The sequence below is a fragment of the Colossoma macropomum genome, unplaced genomic scaffold (assembly GCF_904425465.1).
Source record: "Colossoma macropomum unplaced genomic scaffold, Colossoma_macropomum, whole genome shotgun sequence".
Taxonomy (NCBI): domain Eukaryota; kingdom Metazoa; phylum Chordata; class Actinopteri; order Characiformes; family Serrasalmidae; genus Colossoma; species Colossoma macropomum.
Window position 1 is genome coordinate 11,437,721 of NW_023494788.1, and position 17,309 is coordinate 11,455,029.

General features: G+C 38.4%; 1 protein-coding gene across 1 annotated transcript in view; it reads left to right on the forward strand.

Annotated features, from left to right (window-relative positions):
* The first annotated feature begins 541 nt into the window (after positions 1-541).
* The window catches only part of ccdc88b (coiled-coil domain containing 88B), a 29,131-nt gene continuing 12,363 nt past the window's right edge, over positions 542-17,309 (forward strand). Inside the window, exons 1-15 of the mRNA XM_036568461.1 lie at positions 542-1,011; positions 1,308-1,456; positions 1,571-1,679; positions 3,413-3,482; positions 4,197-4,255; positions 4,341-4,424; positions 7,216-7,356; positions 8,224-8,366; positions 8,575-8,656; positions 10,259-10,417; positions 12,252-12,398; positions 12,779-12,962; positions 13,149-13,270; positions 14,373-14,462; positions 14,655-15,308. Coding sequence (XP_036424354.1) covers positions 952-1,011; positions 1,308-1,456; positions 1,571-1,679; positions 3,413-3,482; positions 4,197-4,255; positions 4,341-4,424; positions 7,216-7,356; positions 8,224-8,366; positions 8,575-8,656; positions 10,259-10,417; positions 12,252-12,398; positions 12,779-12,962; positions 13,149-13,270; positions 14,373-14,462; positions 14,655-15,308 — 2,253 coding nt within the window. The 5' untranslated portion in view covers positions 542-951. The remainder of the gene's footprint in view (positions 1,012-1,307; positions 1,457-1,570; positions 1,680-3,412; positions 3,483-4,196; positions 4,256-4,340; positions 4,425-7,215; positions 7,357-8,223; positions 8,367-8,574; positions 8,657-10,258; positions 10,418-12,251; positions 12,399-12,778; positions 12,963-13,148; positions 13,271-14,372; positions 14,463-14,654; positions 15,309-17,309) is intronic.

Sequence of the window (17,309 nt, forward strand, 5' to 3'; positions counted from 1 at the left end):
CTGAAGACCACAATCTGTTTATGAATCAGTGTTCAATTTAGCTTTTCTGCACAGTTCAAAGGCTGAGATGTGAACCAAGTCATTCATAGTGGTTTGATGTGAAATGGCTCATTGCAGAGAAACTTACTGAGTCAGAAATTATTAGAATGATTATTAATAGTATAAAATTACTATTATTATTAGTGGTAATAAGGAATAGAAGATGCAATGTGTACAGTGCAAAAATAATGCTATTTTACTGACTATCCAAAATGACCAGTGAACCTAAACATGTCAGCTTAGTGTTTATATGGAATGTTGACGATGATGTGGTAAATCTGAAAATTCAATAATCTGGGGACTCTTCAACTTTCTTTTTTTAGTGTGTACATTAAGCCTATATTACCGCAGCACCGTGCTACCGCGCTGGAGAGTGTTACTGCAGGACACCACACGATGGAGCTGTGGAACCAAGTTTGACACTCTAACACCTCGCACTAACACTTTTGGAGTGTCGTTTCCCCTCTGTAGGTGTGTTTGTTGCACAAAGTGACAAAACGTGAACTTCTGGAGATTTGGTGACTTTCCACAGAGTAAAGTGGAAAGTAAGCGTGTTGTGGGGGTGTTTTCCCCGGCCTCACTGAGCACTCAGCCTGTCCTGGCTGTGTGGAAACCCTGCGGTAACTGAGTTGTTTCAGGAGCCGCTGTGACGAGGAACAGAATTGATGCAACGACAGTCTTTTGCCGATTCCGGGGTGGTTTCTAAGCGTGTTGCTAACGTGACAGAGAAAAGGAGAAGGGCAGGGGCAGCCACAATGCTAACGGACATACTTCAGCTAGTAGACGAAGTCTGAGGAAAGTTTACTTTAGTTGGATAAAACTAACCATGAATACATATTTAAGCTTTAAATACCTATAAAAAGTTTCGTTCAAAAGATCTTTCAAAGAAATATTAGGCTGAGGTTGAGCAAGATGGATGCTAACTTTACGGAAACGTTAGAAGATTTTATGGGAAGCGCACTTGTTACGTGGGTAAGTGTTTCATTAGAGCATTTCTTACTCACACGTTAATTAAATGACATTTTTTTATGTGACATTGTATATCAACAAAGCCCACTTGAGAAACAGTGGATGTTCCGTACTAAAATGGCTTATTTTATAATATTAACATTGTTGGATACTGTAGTTAACAACTTAATATTTTACCTTTGATTAATTCGTTTCTTTAAAATTGTCGTCATGCTTTTAATTATAATTAATAATTGAAAGGCGTTATTTTTTAGCTGTGCTGGCGTTTAGACTAACTTTGAGGTTCATATCTTCGTAAGGTTCTTCTCTTTGAGGACATGGTGGGCGATGAAGGTACCAATCCCTTTTACCAGGACTACATGGAGGTGAACTCTAACTCCCATAATGCAGTTCGGGCATACCTGCGCCTCACCGACGGAGTCTACCTCAATGAAGTCATGAGAATCATGTAAGATAACGGCTAATAGCCCACATGTTTGTGGAAAGTAGAAAGAAAACAGATTAAAAATGCCCAAGTGTATTTGGATTTGTCATTTTCCATTTGTTTATTTATTTCCGCCAGTGATCCAAATCCAAAAGTAGAGCAGATCTATCACAACGTGGGTGATGACAAGATTCTCAGAGTTCAGAATTTTTCCATCCTTAACCGGCACCTCAGGTCCTACTATCAGGTGAATAGCCTTTGCAGTTTGTCTCTCTATGTGTGTGATAGTGATTCACCTGTATTTCCAAATGTTGTTCCCTGCTCAACCTTCAGACTGAGGCTGCTTTATGCAGGTATGTTGTGAATGACAGCTGCACAGTTATTGTTTCCTCCTAAACCTTTCAGATCTAAATTATGTTTCAACAACACAGAAATATGATTATACTCTCATCCTATTCTAAAAGCAGCTATAAAAGACCAGTTGTTTTTTAATAATTGTTCAATAGCTATTTTTGTTATTTATATAATGAAAAACAACAAATTTGATGAACTGTCCAAATATTATAGATATAAAACAGAGAAACTGTTATATTTTAGCCAGGTTTGTCACAGTTTGTGTGTGATACTGATTCATCTGCATTTTAAATGCAGTTCCGTTGTACAAGATACCCTGAGAGAGGTTCTTGTTTGTAGTTATGTTTTTGTGAATGTGAGCTGCACCGTTAACCCTTAATTACTCCAAGTATCACCTTTGTAGCCATAAAATGCAATTTTCGTTTGTTTTAGAGAAAATCCTTCAGTTGAATTATGCATTTTTTCTTCAGTAATATTGATGGAATATATTTCGATGGAATATGAGTTACAAAACAGGTTTTGGCAGGCAAGTCGTAATTTATAAATGTGCTTTTTTGTGTTTATTGTGTTAAAACTGTTTTTTATTGTGGTTGTACACATAATCTTGATATGAAGAAAGCTGCAGTTTTGCGGTACGGCCATCTTTGTGCAGAGATGTGATTTGTTTTCACAGCAGGGGGTTGTCACCCCTCCCCTTTCAGCACTCATTGCTCACTGGCAGCTCAACATGTCCCACGCAGAAAGCCAAAAGTTTTATAAATCTGATAATGAAATTATAGGAATAAATAATTTACTTATTTAATATTTATTTGAGATACTTGATTTTTTCCAGGGTTGATTTCTATTCTGTCAGTGGAATGGCCACTAGGGGGCCTGTAGAAAGAGTCGACAATATCTGAAAGTACCTTGGCATGAGGAAAGTGCCAGAATCCTGTTTTTTGTGCTGCCTTGCTTAATTTCATGTTGCCTAGTTTAATCTGCATCAGCTCATTCAGTGTTGTTTTTCAGAAATTTTCATCATCCAAAATCCACAGAGAAAATGCCTAAATCCTAGTGTAGAGGACTTGTGTTTGCGCAAGATATTTCTACAAAAATAATCAGGAAAAATGAGTCACCTGCATGTGTGATTGTGTACACAAAGCAACGGTCTAAATCAGATGATAGTCCAGTGTCTTCTAAGTCATAAGTGTAGTTGAACAGAACGGAACTGTGGTCATGTCAACAGTGGTTTCACTTCTTGTTTAAAGTGTCCTAGTTGGCAACAGGAGTGTGAAACAACAGCAGTTCTCAGTGTTACTTTGAAAGAAAATGTTTTTTGTGTCCTTTTCTTTCTCTCCTTTGCTCTTTACAACATTTCATACTTAAAGCATGAAAAGTTCTCTACATTCAGCAGTTATTTATTTTAGTAATACATTTGCTGTAAATGGAAATTTCAGGTTTTCACTGATTAGTAAATGTCATATTTTGGCAGTATTTTAGTTGCAGTCTTAGTTTCACTATGGCATTTGGATTGAATTAGACCCATGCTCTCTATCCGTTGATTAATGAATGAATTAAGTACTTTCACACAACTGAAATTTCACCACTTATGCTCCTACTCTCTTCTTTCTCATTTGGACTCTTTAGGAAAACCTTCAGCAACTGGTTCTCATGCCTCTTCCCAATGTAGCTGTATTGGGGCGAGATCCCCTCACAGGTGAGTTAATACTGTGATCAGACCCTTTGATATCTGTTTCTAGTCACTAAATCTGCCTGTGTGAGTCTAGAGCTGCACTATGTAAGATTTGAGGTTTTGGAGACCTCTCTGGTGGAAATGTGTAATCGCATGTAATATGCAGAAGAACATTTTTTAAAGTTGGTTTTGCTTCAGACACCTCCTGCCAGCTGATGAATCTGCAATCATGTTGAAAGAGTATTTAAAGAGAATTTAACACTTGTTGAATGACATACCTTCTATTATTGTCTTCTGTTGTCTACTATTATCTACTGTTCATCATGTCTTATTCCGGATTGGGCATTTGAGACTTAAAACAGACATTCTTTTTGAGCCTGTGTTTGGGACGTTCATACATATAGATGTATGATGTGCTCTGTAAAACTCCCACAAAATCTGACTGGCACATCTGACTCTTAAGTTCCTATTTAAGGCTTTACAGGGCAACTCACAGCAGCGAACAGACATCATATTTCAGCATGTTTTTATTTCTCCTGACACAGTAATGCTACTTCCTCAAATTTTATCAAAAATTTTACATCTTTAACATTCTGATATTCTGTTTTATTGTTTGAATATTTCTTACTAAGTGCAGCCATGTGTCTGCCATTCAATATAACTGAAAACTAGCAAAATAAAGTTAAAAATTGTGCACTATGTGTATTGTTTTATGCTGTTTTTGTGTGTGGTTAACAGAGGGTGCTGTGGAGGAACTAAGAAGGCTTCTGCTGCTATTACTGGGATGTGCTGTACAGGTAATGGACATGTACACTAAAAAAAATATGTTCAAGCTTATTCAGAGATGAAATAATGAACTGAAAATCTGTCTTTTGTGGCCAGTGTGAAACGAAGGAGACCTTCATTCAGCAAATACAGTCCCTCAACATTGAGACTCAGGCAGCTCTCGCCCTTTGCATACAAGAGGTCAGTCTCTGGAGATTTTATCATACTAGAAGCCATGTATGTTTGACGTATGTGCTAAAAGTTTCATTTATCTGTCATCTTTTGTCAGTGGGTCGTCTCATCACTTTGTTTCCTGAGACCTTTGCTCTTGAGTCAATGTCTTTGTCTGATGGGTGCTTTATAGGAGGAGATTTAAAATATGTAAAGGAGTGGACAGTGCAGTGGGCAGTGTAAATACTAATGAGACTATTAGTCATATACCAAGATAGGTTGCACCTTCAGTTCTATAACTGGAAGTCGTATCACTATGTTATCGTGCATTGCGATCTTGGTATCATGCATTACATCTAAAGAGGATGTGATACAAACATAGCTGATCAGCCAAGACATGGTTTGTGTTTGAAGTTTGCTTTTTTAGTTTTAAACTGGAGCTGGAAGACTAATAAAACAGAAGCCTGTATCACTGAGAAAGATTTTAGCAGTCATAGACTTACACTACTTTTCTTGCTAATGTATTATTGTTTATGAAGTAGGATTTCCAGCAGAGCTTGAAATATTTTTCTGTACCCAACAGGACCTTACTAATCACATCAGGCTTTGAACACTTAAACGTTTGTCAGCTTGAGTTGGGTGACAATTTCATGTTTTTGCTGATCAGACTATTCCCACCTTTAACAGAGCTTTACCTGCTCTTACCCCTTGTGTAGTTTTCCTCCCTATTAAATTTTTTCTCCTTACTTTTAATGAGCTTAAGCAGTTTTTAATCTAGCACACTAGAATTACTTGTATCGTTGGCAGTGAGGTTCATGGTGCATTATTTAAAGTTTATCCAGGCCAAAATCTTTGGGGATGTCGTTTGAAGCCATAGACTGCCGAATCGTCTTTCAGGAGGATTGCACTGATTTTTCAGCATTTCTGCAAAATTAAATTGTTAAGATGTAATTAATTCAGAAGTATAGACTGTAAACCCTGGTTCCTATCACCATCAATCTGAATGATTTTGTTTATCCTTTGTACAAAAAAGGTTGGTGGGAAATAATTAATGAATAGGAAATAATTCCTAGTTAAAGTGGAACTTAAGCGTAATTTTAGCTGATTATCAGGCTATTTTTTATTTTGTTTGATGATCTGATGGCTGTTATTGTCACTACACAGTAACTTTAGTGACACTATCATGAAGAGTGTGGAGTGTAATTATTTAATCTCTGGTTGGTGTTGGTTAAGTGAGTTTGGGTCAAGGTCAGGCACAGTTTTGTCAGGTTTGAATTGATGATGCTGTGGACAGAATGTTCTCAGGCTCTATTTTGGGTTTGGGTCAAAATCACAGGCCCAGTTAAAGCTTCAGTCTCCAGGCAGAGTGTGGATTTACGCAAAAGGCCACATTTAGACAGACTATGTGGGCTGTTGTTTTCCATACATGTGATATTTTGCTTGATACCTGAAAAAACACAACCAAGCAGAGTTTTGCAGTTCTGTTTTGGACTGCTTTCATAGAGTTACCAATGCAGTTATTTTAGCAAGTGACCCCTTGTTCGTAAAATCCTTTAACGCCAATTAGATAAATATAAGAAACCAATTTGATTTTGAAATTAAAGCCAAGTGATTAGCCTTAATGATCTTTTTGTCTCAATTAGCCATGATTTTTCTGGTGATGGTGTCACCTGGACAGTATCCCATTCTGGAGTTGTTTCATCATTACATCCATCATTTCACAGTAGCTATGAATTAACATATGGTGTTTTAGCTTTTTCCTGGCATGCTTTGGGACACTGTTTGAACCATGACACATAAAAGCTTATGTAAAACACAAACAAATTCTGGTCTGCATATCCACTGGAACCTTCTCGCAAAATGGTTCTTTGAATATGGTCTGTTATGCCAAGAACTGTGCTGTAGTTAGCCACAATAACCTGAATCACAGTATATTTGTAACACTGGGATTGCAGGCATCATTTTAGAATATTCAGCATATCCATAAACTAGTAATGTAAGGGTTTGTAAAGCACGATGTTTTCTAATAGTTTGCAAAATCGTTCTCATTTGCCAGAGTAGCACATTTTAAATAAAGGCTTTTTTAAAGTTGGAATAAGGTTTGCGATAAATTGCTCCTTTTGTTTAATAAAGTCATATTAAAGTTGTGGACTAAGACAAATGCCTCCCCTACGGGCCCACAATGGTATGGTGAATTCTACAGGATTTTACCATTAGAAAGACTAAGAGTAAAGTAATGGGAGATGATAAGTCTCTTTGAGAAAGTAAGACCCTCCTTTATAGACTCTCTGTTTTCAAAGGTTTATTGTATTTTCACGAATTACGACGTGTAAAGTGTAGCTCTGTATAGCTTTCAACATAATACTGACCACTGTATTTACTCACCACTGCTGAATTGTCAAAGATACAAGATGTGACATGCCAGAAGGCTACTCTTATTTGTGGTAGAAGCAGGGATCATAAGGGAACATGGCTCAGTCATATTTTACCACAATTTATGTACTTGTTTTCTTTTGCTTGATATTTGCCTATGTATGATAGATCAGCATTTTCGGATGACTACATTCCACTGTCCAGTCTATGTTTTCCCCTCTTCTATGCTGTTTTGGTTTGTTGTTTTAGGAAATTCAATAAAATCTGTATATTTAACAAAAACAATCCAATTCTAAGATTCCAGGGATTTGACTCACTGTAGGGATATGTAGAGAGGGCAGCAGATGCACTAATACTTGTGATTACTGTTTAATCTTTTATGCCTGTACATAGAAAATTAAAGTTAAACAGCAGCTAACCTGGTGGTCTGTTATGTGTCCTACTGCAGGTGACTCAGGACCCCAGCGCAGTCCTACCCCTGCAGTTCGGAGAGGTGTGTGGGTTGGATGGAGTGGATCTGCAGGTGCTGCTTGGTTCTCTGGGCCGGCAGATCCAGAGTCTCCTGGCTCAGAGAGACACACATCTGGAGGTGAGAGAAAAACCTTACATACCTTCACATAGATTAAAGTAGTACCTCACTGTTTTTCATTCTAATTTGCAACCTCTGTACCGTCAATCAACTCAAACTCACTTAGTATACTTGTCTGTATTCTGTGGGAGCAGCAAATAGAGATTAGGGTGAAAAATGCTAGAGAATTCTTTTATGGTCTTGGATTGTCAGTGGAAAGTAGCCATTATTCTAGACACTAGGCATTAAGCAGGTCCTAGACTGGTTCTTTTCTACCATATTTAAAGAATAACATTTGTACAACCTCACTTCTGGTCAGGATCAAACAGACATACATAAAACGTCAGTGAAATGTATTGTCAAGTACGTTAGTTCCAACTCTGCATTAAAAGTAGGTTTTTCAGTGGAGAAAACTGGCTGATAGAGGAATTTAATCCATCCAAAGCTTTACTTAACCTTTAAATGTATGGGTGTTTTGCCAACTATTTATACATACCCTGGTATGTGACTTGGCACTTGCATCCAACACAAATTGATCTCCATAGTGCCCTAACAGTATAATACTGTCAAAATATTTTATTGACAATAATAAGATAATAAAATAAAATTCACTTCTGGAAAAATGAATGAGATAAAAAAGGGGGTGGGGTGGGGGACCTCTTCAACAATGCAGTAAGGATCCTGTCACAGTGTAGGAAGTCACCCTTAAAAAAATCTTTACCCTGGCTTAATGCTAGTATCTTAATATTTTCAAGTGTGAGATAGAAAGATGAGAAAACATCCCTTTTCCTGAAACTGTGATTAATGAACATGAAGGGAGGGCTGAATCCCTGATCACGTTCAGAGCTCAATCTCTGTCTCTGACGCACCTCATTGTTTGATTTACAGAGGATAGCAGAACTGTGTGTTCAGCGTGAGTCTGTTCCGTCACCCACAGCGCCCCCTACCAGCCTCTGGGACAACGCTCCAGAAAGTCTTTCTGTACAGCTGGCAGATAGCAAAGCCAAATTACGCAGACTCAAACAGGAACTGTGAGTTTATGTGTGTGTGTATGTGTGTGTATGTGCCTGTTTATGCCGAGCTCAGTGACTTCAAATGAAAAAGTTTATTTTAAGCTTTGTATGTGTGCATGTGTGGGGGTATACGCCACTGAGAAGGAGCTAAAAGTAGCTAGCAGCAAAACTATATAAACATATATATTAGCATAACACTGTATTAACATACTGAAATTATTTTCAGGGAGGACAGAGAAGATCAGATATTGGACTACAAGCAGGAAATACAAACTATGGAAGAGGAACTAAAGAAACTGCAATGTGAGGTGTGTGTAATAGGGATAAACTTTCACGTCTCATGTTAAGCTTATTGATAATTTTTAGGACATCAATTGCCTGTCTGTTTGGATTCATATAGGTTGCAAAACCTGTGTAAAGCTGGCTTCACACACTGAAACAAACAAGCAACTTTGATTGCTTGAAACTTACATGAAACTAAATTTCATGTAAGTTTAAATATAACGTAAAGTATCAACTCACATAATCATCACATAATCAAACTGCTGATTTCACCCGATTAATAAACATTGAATAAGAGGTCCTTGTGATCTTTTCCAAGGCTGGTAATTTTTCATTTTGTCAGTTTCCTGAGCCATGACAGTACACAAACAAGAGTTTCTTGATGCTAACATTTCTGCAACCAGCTAGTTTAACTAGCCAGGTAAAAGTAACAGCTGTTTAATCTGCTGCTTGTGCCATCGTTTATTCTGCATTATCATGATGTTTTTGTTATCTACAAAGCTAGATTATTCATCTTCTCCTCTCTTGACGCCCCCTAATTTTACACAGAGCTCAGATTCCTTTGGGATCCAAATGCTGAAAATTATACAGAGGGGAAGACTTATATGCAATCCTCAGGGAACTTGCAGTTCTTCTAGGACAGGATGAACGAGGCATCAGTTACAACTGTAACTTAATGGCTTCTTTTTTTTATTATTATTTTTTTTTTTCAATTTTTACCCGATTTTTCTCCCCAATTTAGTCGTCTCCAATTCCACCCGCTAGTTAGGACTCCCCCAATCACACAATACTATCAACGCTAGGAGGGTGAAGGCTAACACAGGCTTCCTCCGAGACCTGTGAAACCAGCCACCGCTTCTTTTCGAACTGCCGCTCACGCAACGTCACTGGACAGCCGAACGCGCTCGGAGGAAAGCGCCAACCGCCAGATCTGTTACGTGAGCTAACAGACGCCTGCGCTGACTAGCATTGTGCTGAGTGATGGGGGGAGAAGGAGGGGCCATCCTACCCACCCAGAGAGAGCGAGACCAATTGTGCTCTCTCGGACTCCCGGCTACGGATGGCTGTAGCATCACCAGGGATCGAACTCGTGATCTCCTGATGATAGGGCCAACGCTTAGATGGTTGCGCCACTCGGGAGCCCTAATGGCTTCTTAATAATTCATTTTTAGAGGCTTAACCTACACAGAACATATAGAAGTGAAGAAATATATAGTAGAAATCTTGTCCTTCTTTCTGACACTGGCATTTTAAAAAATGACAATGACAGGTGGAAAAAATGTCAAAAAAATGATAGAAATATGCTAATGTAAATAACGTCGCAGATCACTTTATATAGAGAGAACAATACAATGTGTCAAAAACATGAGTTGCCAATTTGGCTAGCTAGTGGAGTAATCACATGGGTTGCATGTGACTTTGGTTTCTTTTGAATTCCTTTGTGTAACTGCCAAGTTGCACCAAAATTACATTGCATGCAGCTCACCACATACACCTAGTTCAGTAAAAGGTTCATCGTGTAAAGCCAGCCTAATACATTTATAGTAACTGCCTTACTTTTACTGTCACTGTTCATTTAGGTGTTTCATATTATTAGTGTTATGTGTCCATCTCATGTGTTTGGTCAGAACCGGGCCCTGCAGGGTGAGGTTCGTGTCAGTCGGGGATTGCGTGATGAGCTGGACTGTCTGCGTGAGCGAGCAGCCAAAGCTGAGCACCTGCAGACGGAGCTGAAAACGTGCACACATCGTCTGCGCAGCATGGAGCTCTATCGCACTCAGCTGAAGGTAGACAGATCTGAAACAGTTTAGTGTGTAACACTCAAAGTAGAATATGTCTGCTGATAACTTGCTGGAGTTATACAGGTGTTTATACTGAAACTGCTCACTTCTCTTCTTTGCTCTGAGCTTAATCTGTGTCAGGAAAACCAAACGTTTGCTTAGTAGACCGTAAATAATAAAAATTCAGTAAAAAAATATACATGTATACAGTGCAGTCAATCAGCCACATTTGCTTCTTTAGTTTTTCACTGGAGGTATATGTTTAACGTAGATAGCACATAATTAAAGTTTATATTCTACTGATCAGCATTTTGCAAACGGTATGCACAGAGACGTTAGAAGAGACAGTTCTTTGGTAGAAATATGAATGGGATAGCATGGTGGCTGTATTACAAGAAGCCCCACCCTTCAATTATAAGGGCCTTTTTCGTAAAGGCATAGGTATGCATAAGCACATGGATAGTAGCTGGAACAACCTGAAAAACAATATTTTTTGGTGTTATTTGAGCCAAATGCTTTTTTAACTGTTTATGTGATTTTTGTCAGATTTATATGTGTCAGATACGTTTTTGAACCGTTAGTGTGGCAGTCAGTTATGGAGTTATAAGTCACTTACTATTAAAAAAAATAGGTACCTGGTCTTGTATGACTGGAAATAGCTGAATGGGGGGGGTGTTATTAAGTTTGCTACTGAGTAGAAAGACTTTGGCCTAAATGACCACACACTTGACCTAATGGAGTAGTTTGGTGAAAAATCAAATTTATGCAATTTTCCAAGACATGTTTAAAGACATGTTTAAAATTTGCTTCTTTAGAACTGGAGCTGCAATGCTAACATTACTAATAAACACTAGAACTCTATAGTCAGCCAAATAGCCTAAATTGTTTTTGTGAATATAAATCACCAAAACCTCTCTCAGACCACAATCAGATCTTAATTAAGGTCGCACATGCTTGTCGATGTGGTTTAGGACACAATATGACTTACTATAAATTATAAAAATTACGCTGAATGCTCTGGACAGCCTTTTTAGACAACAGGGTCTGTATTAAAAAGCTACCTCAGGACTAGGAGTGCTAGAATCAGTTATTGTCATAGTGACTGTCATAAATGCAAAGGAATCTGATCCAAGCTTAGTCCTCTAATTTATGACTTTTTTGTAAACACTATCCCTGGTTCTACAATATCTTGACTACTTTGCATGGTCTTAATTAGGACCTAGATGTGGTTTGAGCAGGTTGAGAGAAATTTTGGTGATATGTTTTTAAAGAATTTGGACTGTCTAGGTGACTATTGATTTCTAGTGTTTATGAGCTATCTTTGTCCTTGCAGCTCCAGGTTATTAGCTAACCTTAACCTTGCAGCTCCAGTTTTAAACAAAAGAATTAAAATATGGACTACGAACAAGTCACAGATTAAGATTACATTCAGAATAAGAGGAACATTGTGATTTTTTTTTGCTGAACTGATCTTTTAAACTGCATAGAATTATTAAGTAATCTCAAATAGTCTTATGTAGTTACTGACACTACACAACATACTGTTATCTATAAGGTAGGACAGAAGTATGGCGTACAGTTAAATCAGTAGTATTTGTCTATTTTTATTGGCAGTCGTAGGGTGTTAGCATCATAGGTCCAGTGCAAAACTAAAGACTTCAGACACTAAGCATCCAGGCTTATATTTGATGAGAAGGGGAAATTTGTGTCAATTTGATTTTGCACCAAACTACTCTTTTAACATAATTTTTCTTTAAACCAGTAGGAAATTGCTACAAGAAACAAGGCATTAGCTTTTAATAGCTACAGCGTGACTAAATCTCTTTGTATCCCCCTGCAGGAGCAGCAGCAGTATTGCGCCTCGCTGCAGGAAAATAAGGCTTTGCTGGAGGAGCAGCTGGCTGATGCACGGGCACGCTGCTCTGCTCTACGGGAGCTGGAGAAGGATAATCTTCTGCTTCGACAGAAACTCATGGATATGGAGGGGGTACGAGAGCACCTTAGAAAAGCTCTGTTGTCCTTGATGGCTTTTGATCAGCTGTACACTAAATAGAGCAATTTAATATAGTAATCAGTAAATGGCACGCATAATAATAAAGTAGCTTGTACCAAAAGTAGCTACACCAAGAAAAATGTTGCTTTGAGTGTACTTGATTCAGATGTGTACTTTGGTTCCACATTACATCAACGCAGTTATTGTCAGAAATAAGCAACATGAAAGAGAGAAATTGTGTTGGTGCAATATATTTAATTAATGTAGAGCCAATGTAGATATTTGACTCAACTACATTCAAAGCAGCAGTTTTTTCAGTGTAGGAAGCAGGAAGCCTTATCCTGTGGGTGTATGTACGTGTACGTATTGTGTAGGAGCGGGATGTGGAGAGGCAGAGGGTGGATGAGTTGTTGGAGATGAATATGAGTCTGCAGGTGGAACTGAAGCGCCACTCTCATGCTGCTGATGTCACTCGGAGTGTGACTCATCCTCGTGTCTCCCAATCAGAGCTGGAGTCTGATGAAGAGCTTCAAGAGTTCAAGAGTCCTCAGACCTCTGGTGAATATACAGTGCATGACACTTAGCTACCCTGTCACTGTTTGATTTCATGCCATGACTTCATACTCTGTATTAGATTTTCTGAAATTAGCCTGATTTTTTTGTCCTTGCTCCTAATACGTCTCTATTTCTACTCCCATAATTCTCTCTCCTCCCTCTTGTCCTTTCTCTCGCTCTCTCTTTCAGAAGTGAAACTCAAGCCTCTGAGTGTAGAGGTGGATGAGGCATCCTCATTGAGACTTCTAGGAGCTGAAAATGAAAATGCAGAACTGAGGAGACGACTGGAGCGCTTACAGGCTGAGCAGGAGGTGAGAGGTTAAAACTCTGGTGTCAAAGCTGTCTGAGATAACAGCCTTTCAATATAAAGCCTATTCAGAAACTACCAGTGCCCAAATTTAAATTACAGAGAGAGCTGTAATTGAAGGTTTAAGGTTGTCTGCCATCGTCTGCCCCCAAATGGATGATATATTTAAAAAACGCTCCAGCTGTTAATACTGAAAGAGTATTATATATGAGTTGCCACACTTGCACTGTTCTGAAATAACATTCTAAAAATGATGGTGATGAGCTACAGGACCAGATTAATCCTAAATGCTCATAAAGTAGTTTTGTCACTCTGTGACTGCTGAATCAGATTTAAAATTCAAATCCTTATTTATTTGTTTAGCTCTTTTTACAACAGACATTGCAGCTTTATTGAAATCCAAGTCCAAGCCAATTAATGAGTGTCGCAGAGGGTTGCAGTTGTAGGAAAAACAGCACTGAGAAGAACCAAGATTACAATGAGCGACCTCTAAGCTGCACTGGATAGCAAAATTACATAATTACAATAAATATGATTCATTATGATGAAAGAAATGAGCCATTAAACAAAAGCATTTAGATTTGACAGTGGAAAGATGCATGAGATAAACCAGTGACTAAGGTTACATATTTACAGGCCTTGACTATGATGAGAAAAGGTTGGCATATCCTCAAGGTCAGTGCACCTGCAGTGTCTTCAGTGGGAGGATTAAGGAGCTAAGGCTCATAAAAGATAATAGATGATTTGTTCGGTGTGGAAATTAAAATATATTTAAGTGCCCTTTGTTTTTTTGTCTAGGGTTGCAAGTACTGCTTGATATAAGGTAGTGTTGAAATAATAATAATAAGTAAAGTTGAAATGATCACATTTTGTGTGATGCACCCTAATTACACCAGACACTGACAGTTGGTATTAACTTCTATTGCTTATTAGCTACGTTAGCATCATAGCTACAGGGCAAAACTAACAAAGCAAACTAAAACGAAAGAAAATCTGAACTTAGTACCTGGCTTTCAGTGGATCTTTTTTTAAATAACCACTAGTTGGTCCTTGGAGTGAATGAGTGATGTGATATGAGATGCTGTTTTATGTTGGTAACACTACAGGCTAACTCCCCTGAGGTGAAGGAGGCTCTGCAGAGACAGACAGAAAGACTCACACAGCTGCAGGAAGAGCACCAGAACACACTCAGAGAGGTGAAACACTTAAAACCACTCTCTCTCTCTTTCTCTCTCTCTCTCTCACACACACACACACAGACAGTTTCTACAAACAATACACAGACTGCACACGCTGCACACTTGTTTTCATTGTGTTTGATCTGCTGCTTCTGGGCTGCAGTCCCAGTTGAGAAAGCAGCTCCTTTCAAAGCTTTTCTCAACTGTCAGTTTCAGAACCTAAAGAATGAAAACGCCAGTCTGAAGACAAGCCTTGAAGAGCTGATGAAAATCCAGAGACTCCAAGAGAAGGAGAGAGATAAAGAGAGGTCCGTCGAAGAGGTGAAGAGAGTGATTCTGAGAGGAGAGTGTGAAGGAAAAGACATGGCAAAAGAAGAGGTGGCACACAGAGCAGACAAGAGAAAAGAAGACATGAAGAGACTGAGGAGAGAGGAGGGAGAAGGCGAGGAGGTCCGACTCAGAGAGAGAAAAGAGGAGGCCGACAATGCAATGGGAACGAAAGAAAGAGGAGAAGCAGAGGGAGAGAAAGAGATGGAGAGAAGAAAAGAGAAAACGGAAGACAAGTCAGCAAAGGACCAAAGCAAGACAGATGTCCAGCAACCCACGCAAGCAGAAAAACAAGAAGAGGTGAGAGAGATGGAGGAGAAGCTCAGAGAGGAAATCCTGACTCTGTCCACTCAGCTCCAGCTGGCCATGGAGGAGGCAGACCAGCAGGCAGCTCTGGTTCAGGAGCTGCGCTCTAAACTTGGGGAGCAGACCAAGAAGACCCAGGAGGCCGAGCAGAAGATGCTTCTTTTGGAGGCTGAGAGCCAGAGACTGAGGAAAGCATCAGAGAACCTGACAGAAGCCAGGAAACGGATAGAGGTATTACATTTCTCTTAAGGATCCTAGATAATCAGTGACAAAGACTGTTTGATTGTAGCCACTGAAAAATGCAAAGACTTGTTTTCAGTCAATTAAAGCAACAATTCAGCCAAAAATCTAATTTACCTAATATTCCCCTTACTCCATGTTGTCCTTGATAGGGGTCAACCAATATGTTTTTTTTTCAGGGCCAATACTGATATCGATTATTAGTAATCAAGGACACCATTAACTGGTATTTGCCATAAATTTGATGTTTGTAGTGTGACAATTTACAAGAATTCAACTCTTCCTCACAATTTACATTAAATGAACATAATTTTTAATATTAGAACATAAAATAAAGTGTTTTGAGCTTTAGAGAGTATAAAAGTTGCAGAAAAACAACTTAACAACATTTTAAAGTAATTAAATACATAAAAATAAATAACTTACATAGCTCTTTTCAGTCTTTTGCCAAATCACAACAGGAATGACAATAACAGCTTCTCAATACATACATTTGCCTACATTTAGTAAAATGAAAAATTCAGTAAAACGAGAAAAAAAAAATTCCAATGTCCAGTATCAGTATGCATTTTGTATACTTTGTGACAATGCACTTTTTGTTGTGCTTACATATAAATTACACGCAATGTGTCTTTATATCCAATACAATTTTATTTTTTCTCTTGTTTTATATTTATGTAACTAATTGCTCAGTCTACCTTAAAATTATCTGTGTTTACATTATAATTATGTACAGACTACAGAAGTGGTGTACTCGATGCATCATTCACATTTCAAGCAATCCAGTAAGGCTGTGAATGGGACATTTGGGACAGTTCGACAGGCGCATATATAACAAAAATGCTTTTATCAGCAAGGAAACAAGTTCAATTTCTGATTCCAATAATCAGAAAATGTTGAAAATTGGCTCCGATTATCGGTTAGGCTGATAATTACTCAACCCCGAATCCTAGATATGTTTAGTGTTCGATGTTTGCTTTTTTAGTTTAGCAGTATAAGATAACTTTCATTGCTGTTACCTATAAAAGTGGTCAAAAATAAAATGAAAAATGTAACCATTGCTTCATATGTTGTGAACATGCCTACTCGCCTCCTACAGCGTCACCACATTAGTCTGTAGAACAGGATTTTCCAGTTCAAAGACTAGGAGAACCTCGTCCTGATGATTTATCTTGAACGTAAGAGGAACCATTGACAAACTACAGAGGCTTTGGGAAGGATATTTGGGGGTGGGCTGTTTGGAATTTTCCTGCTAGCTGACTAATTCAGAAAGACACCTGAGAGCTAACTAGTTGCTATGTTAGTAGTCCAGGCTTCTTGCAGTGGGGGGATTCCCAGTGGCTGAATGATGTATTTGCATAATGCATGCAGGGTATTATAGTGAGACAACACTGATTGACAAAACACAAAGGATGCAAGATTCTGAATTCTGATAAACCAATGAGAGTGAAGGATATAGTCCTGCATTACAGAATATTACATAACATGACAAATAAACTAATACATTTTAGGCTGGAATGCCCCTTTAACAACTCAGCATGTTTGAGGTAAATGTGTGATGATAAGCTGCTGCTGCTTACAAGCTTTGTAACTCCAGAGCAAAATGAAATAAGCAAATTTTGGACACCAAACATTAGGGATGCGGGAAGGTGTTGGAAGTTGGGGGTGCTGAAATTTTAAGCAGCGTGTATGTGAACTTGTAAGCAGCCTGTATGTAGACTTTTAAGCAGCGTATATGTGACATGACTGATGACGACATGCAAAATGATTTGCCTTTTTTCATTTTATGTTGTTATTATTTTTATAATTTTTGCTAGTTTACATCAAACAGGTCATGTCATACAGGGCTAAAATGTGGCAAAAGATATATACACAATATATACATATAACTGACACATCAGACCACTGATGTACATCCTCTCTTTGCTCTCTCATTCTGGACAAACTCAGCAGCCAGTCAAATTGTTGATGTGTGGCACGGTAACTGATAAT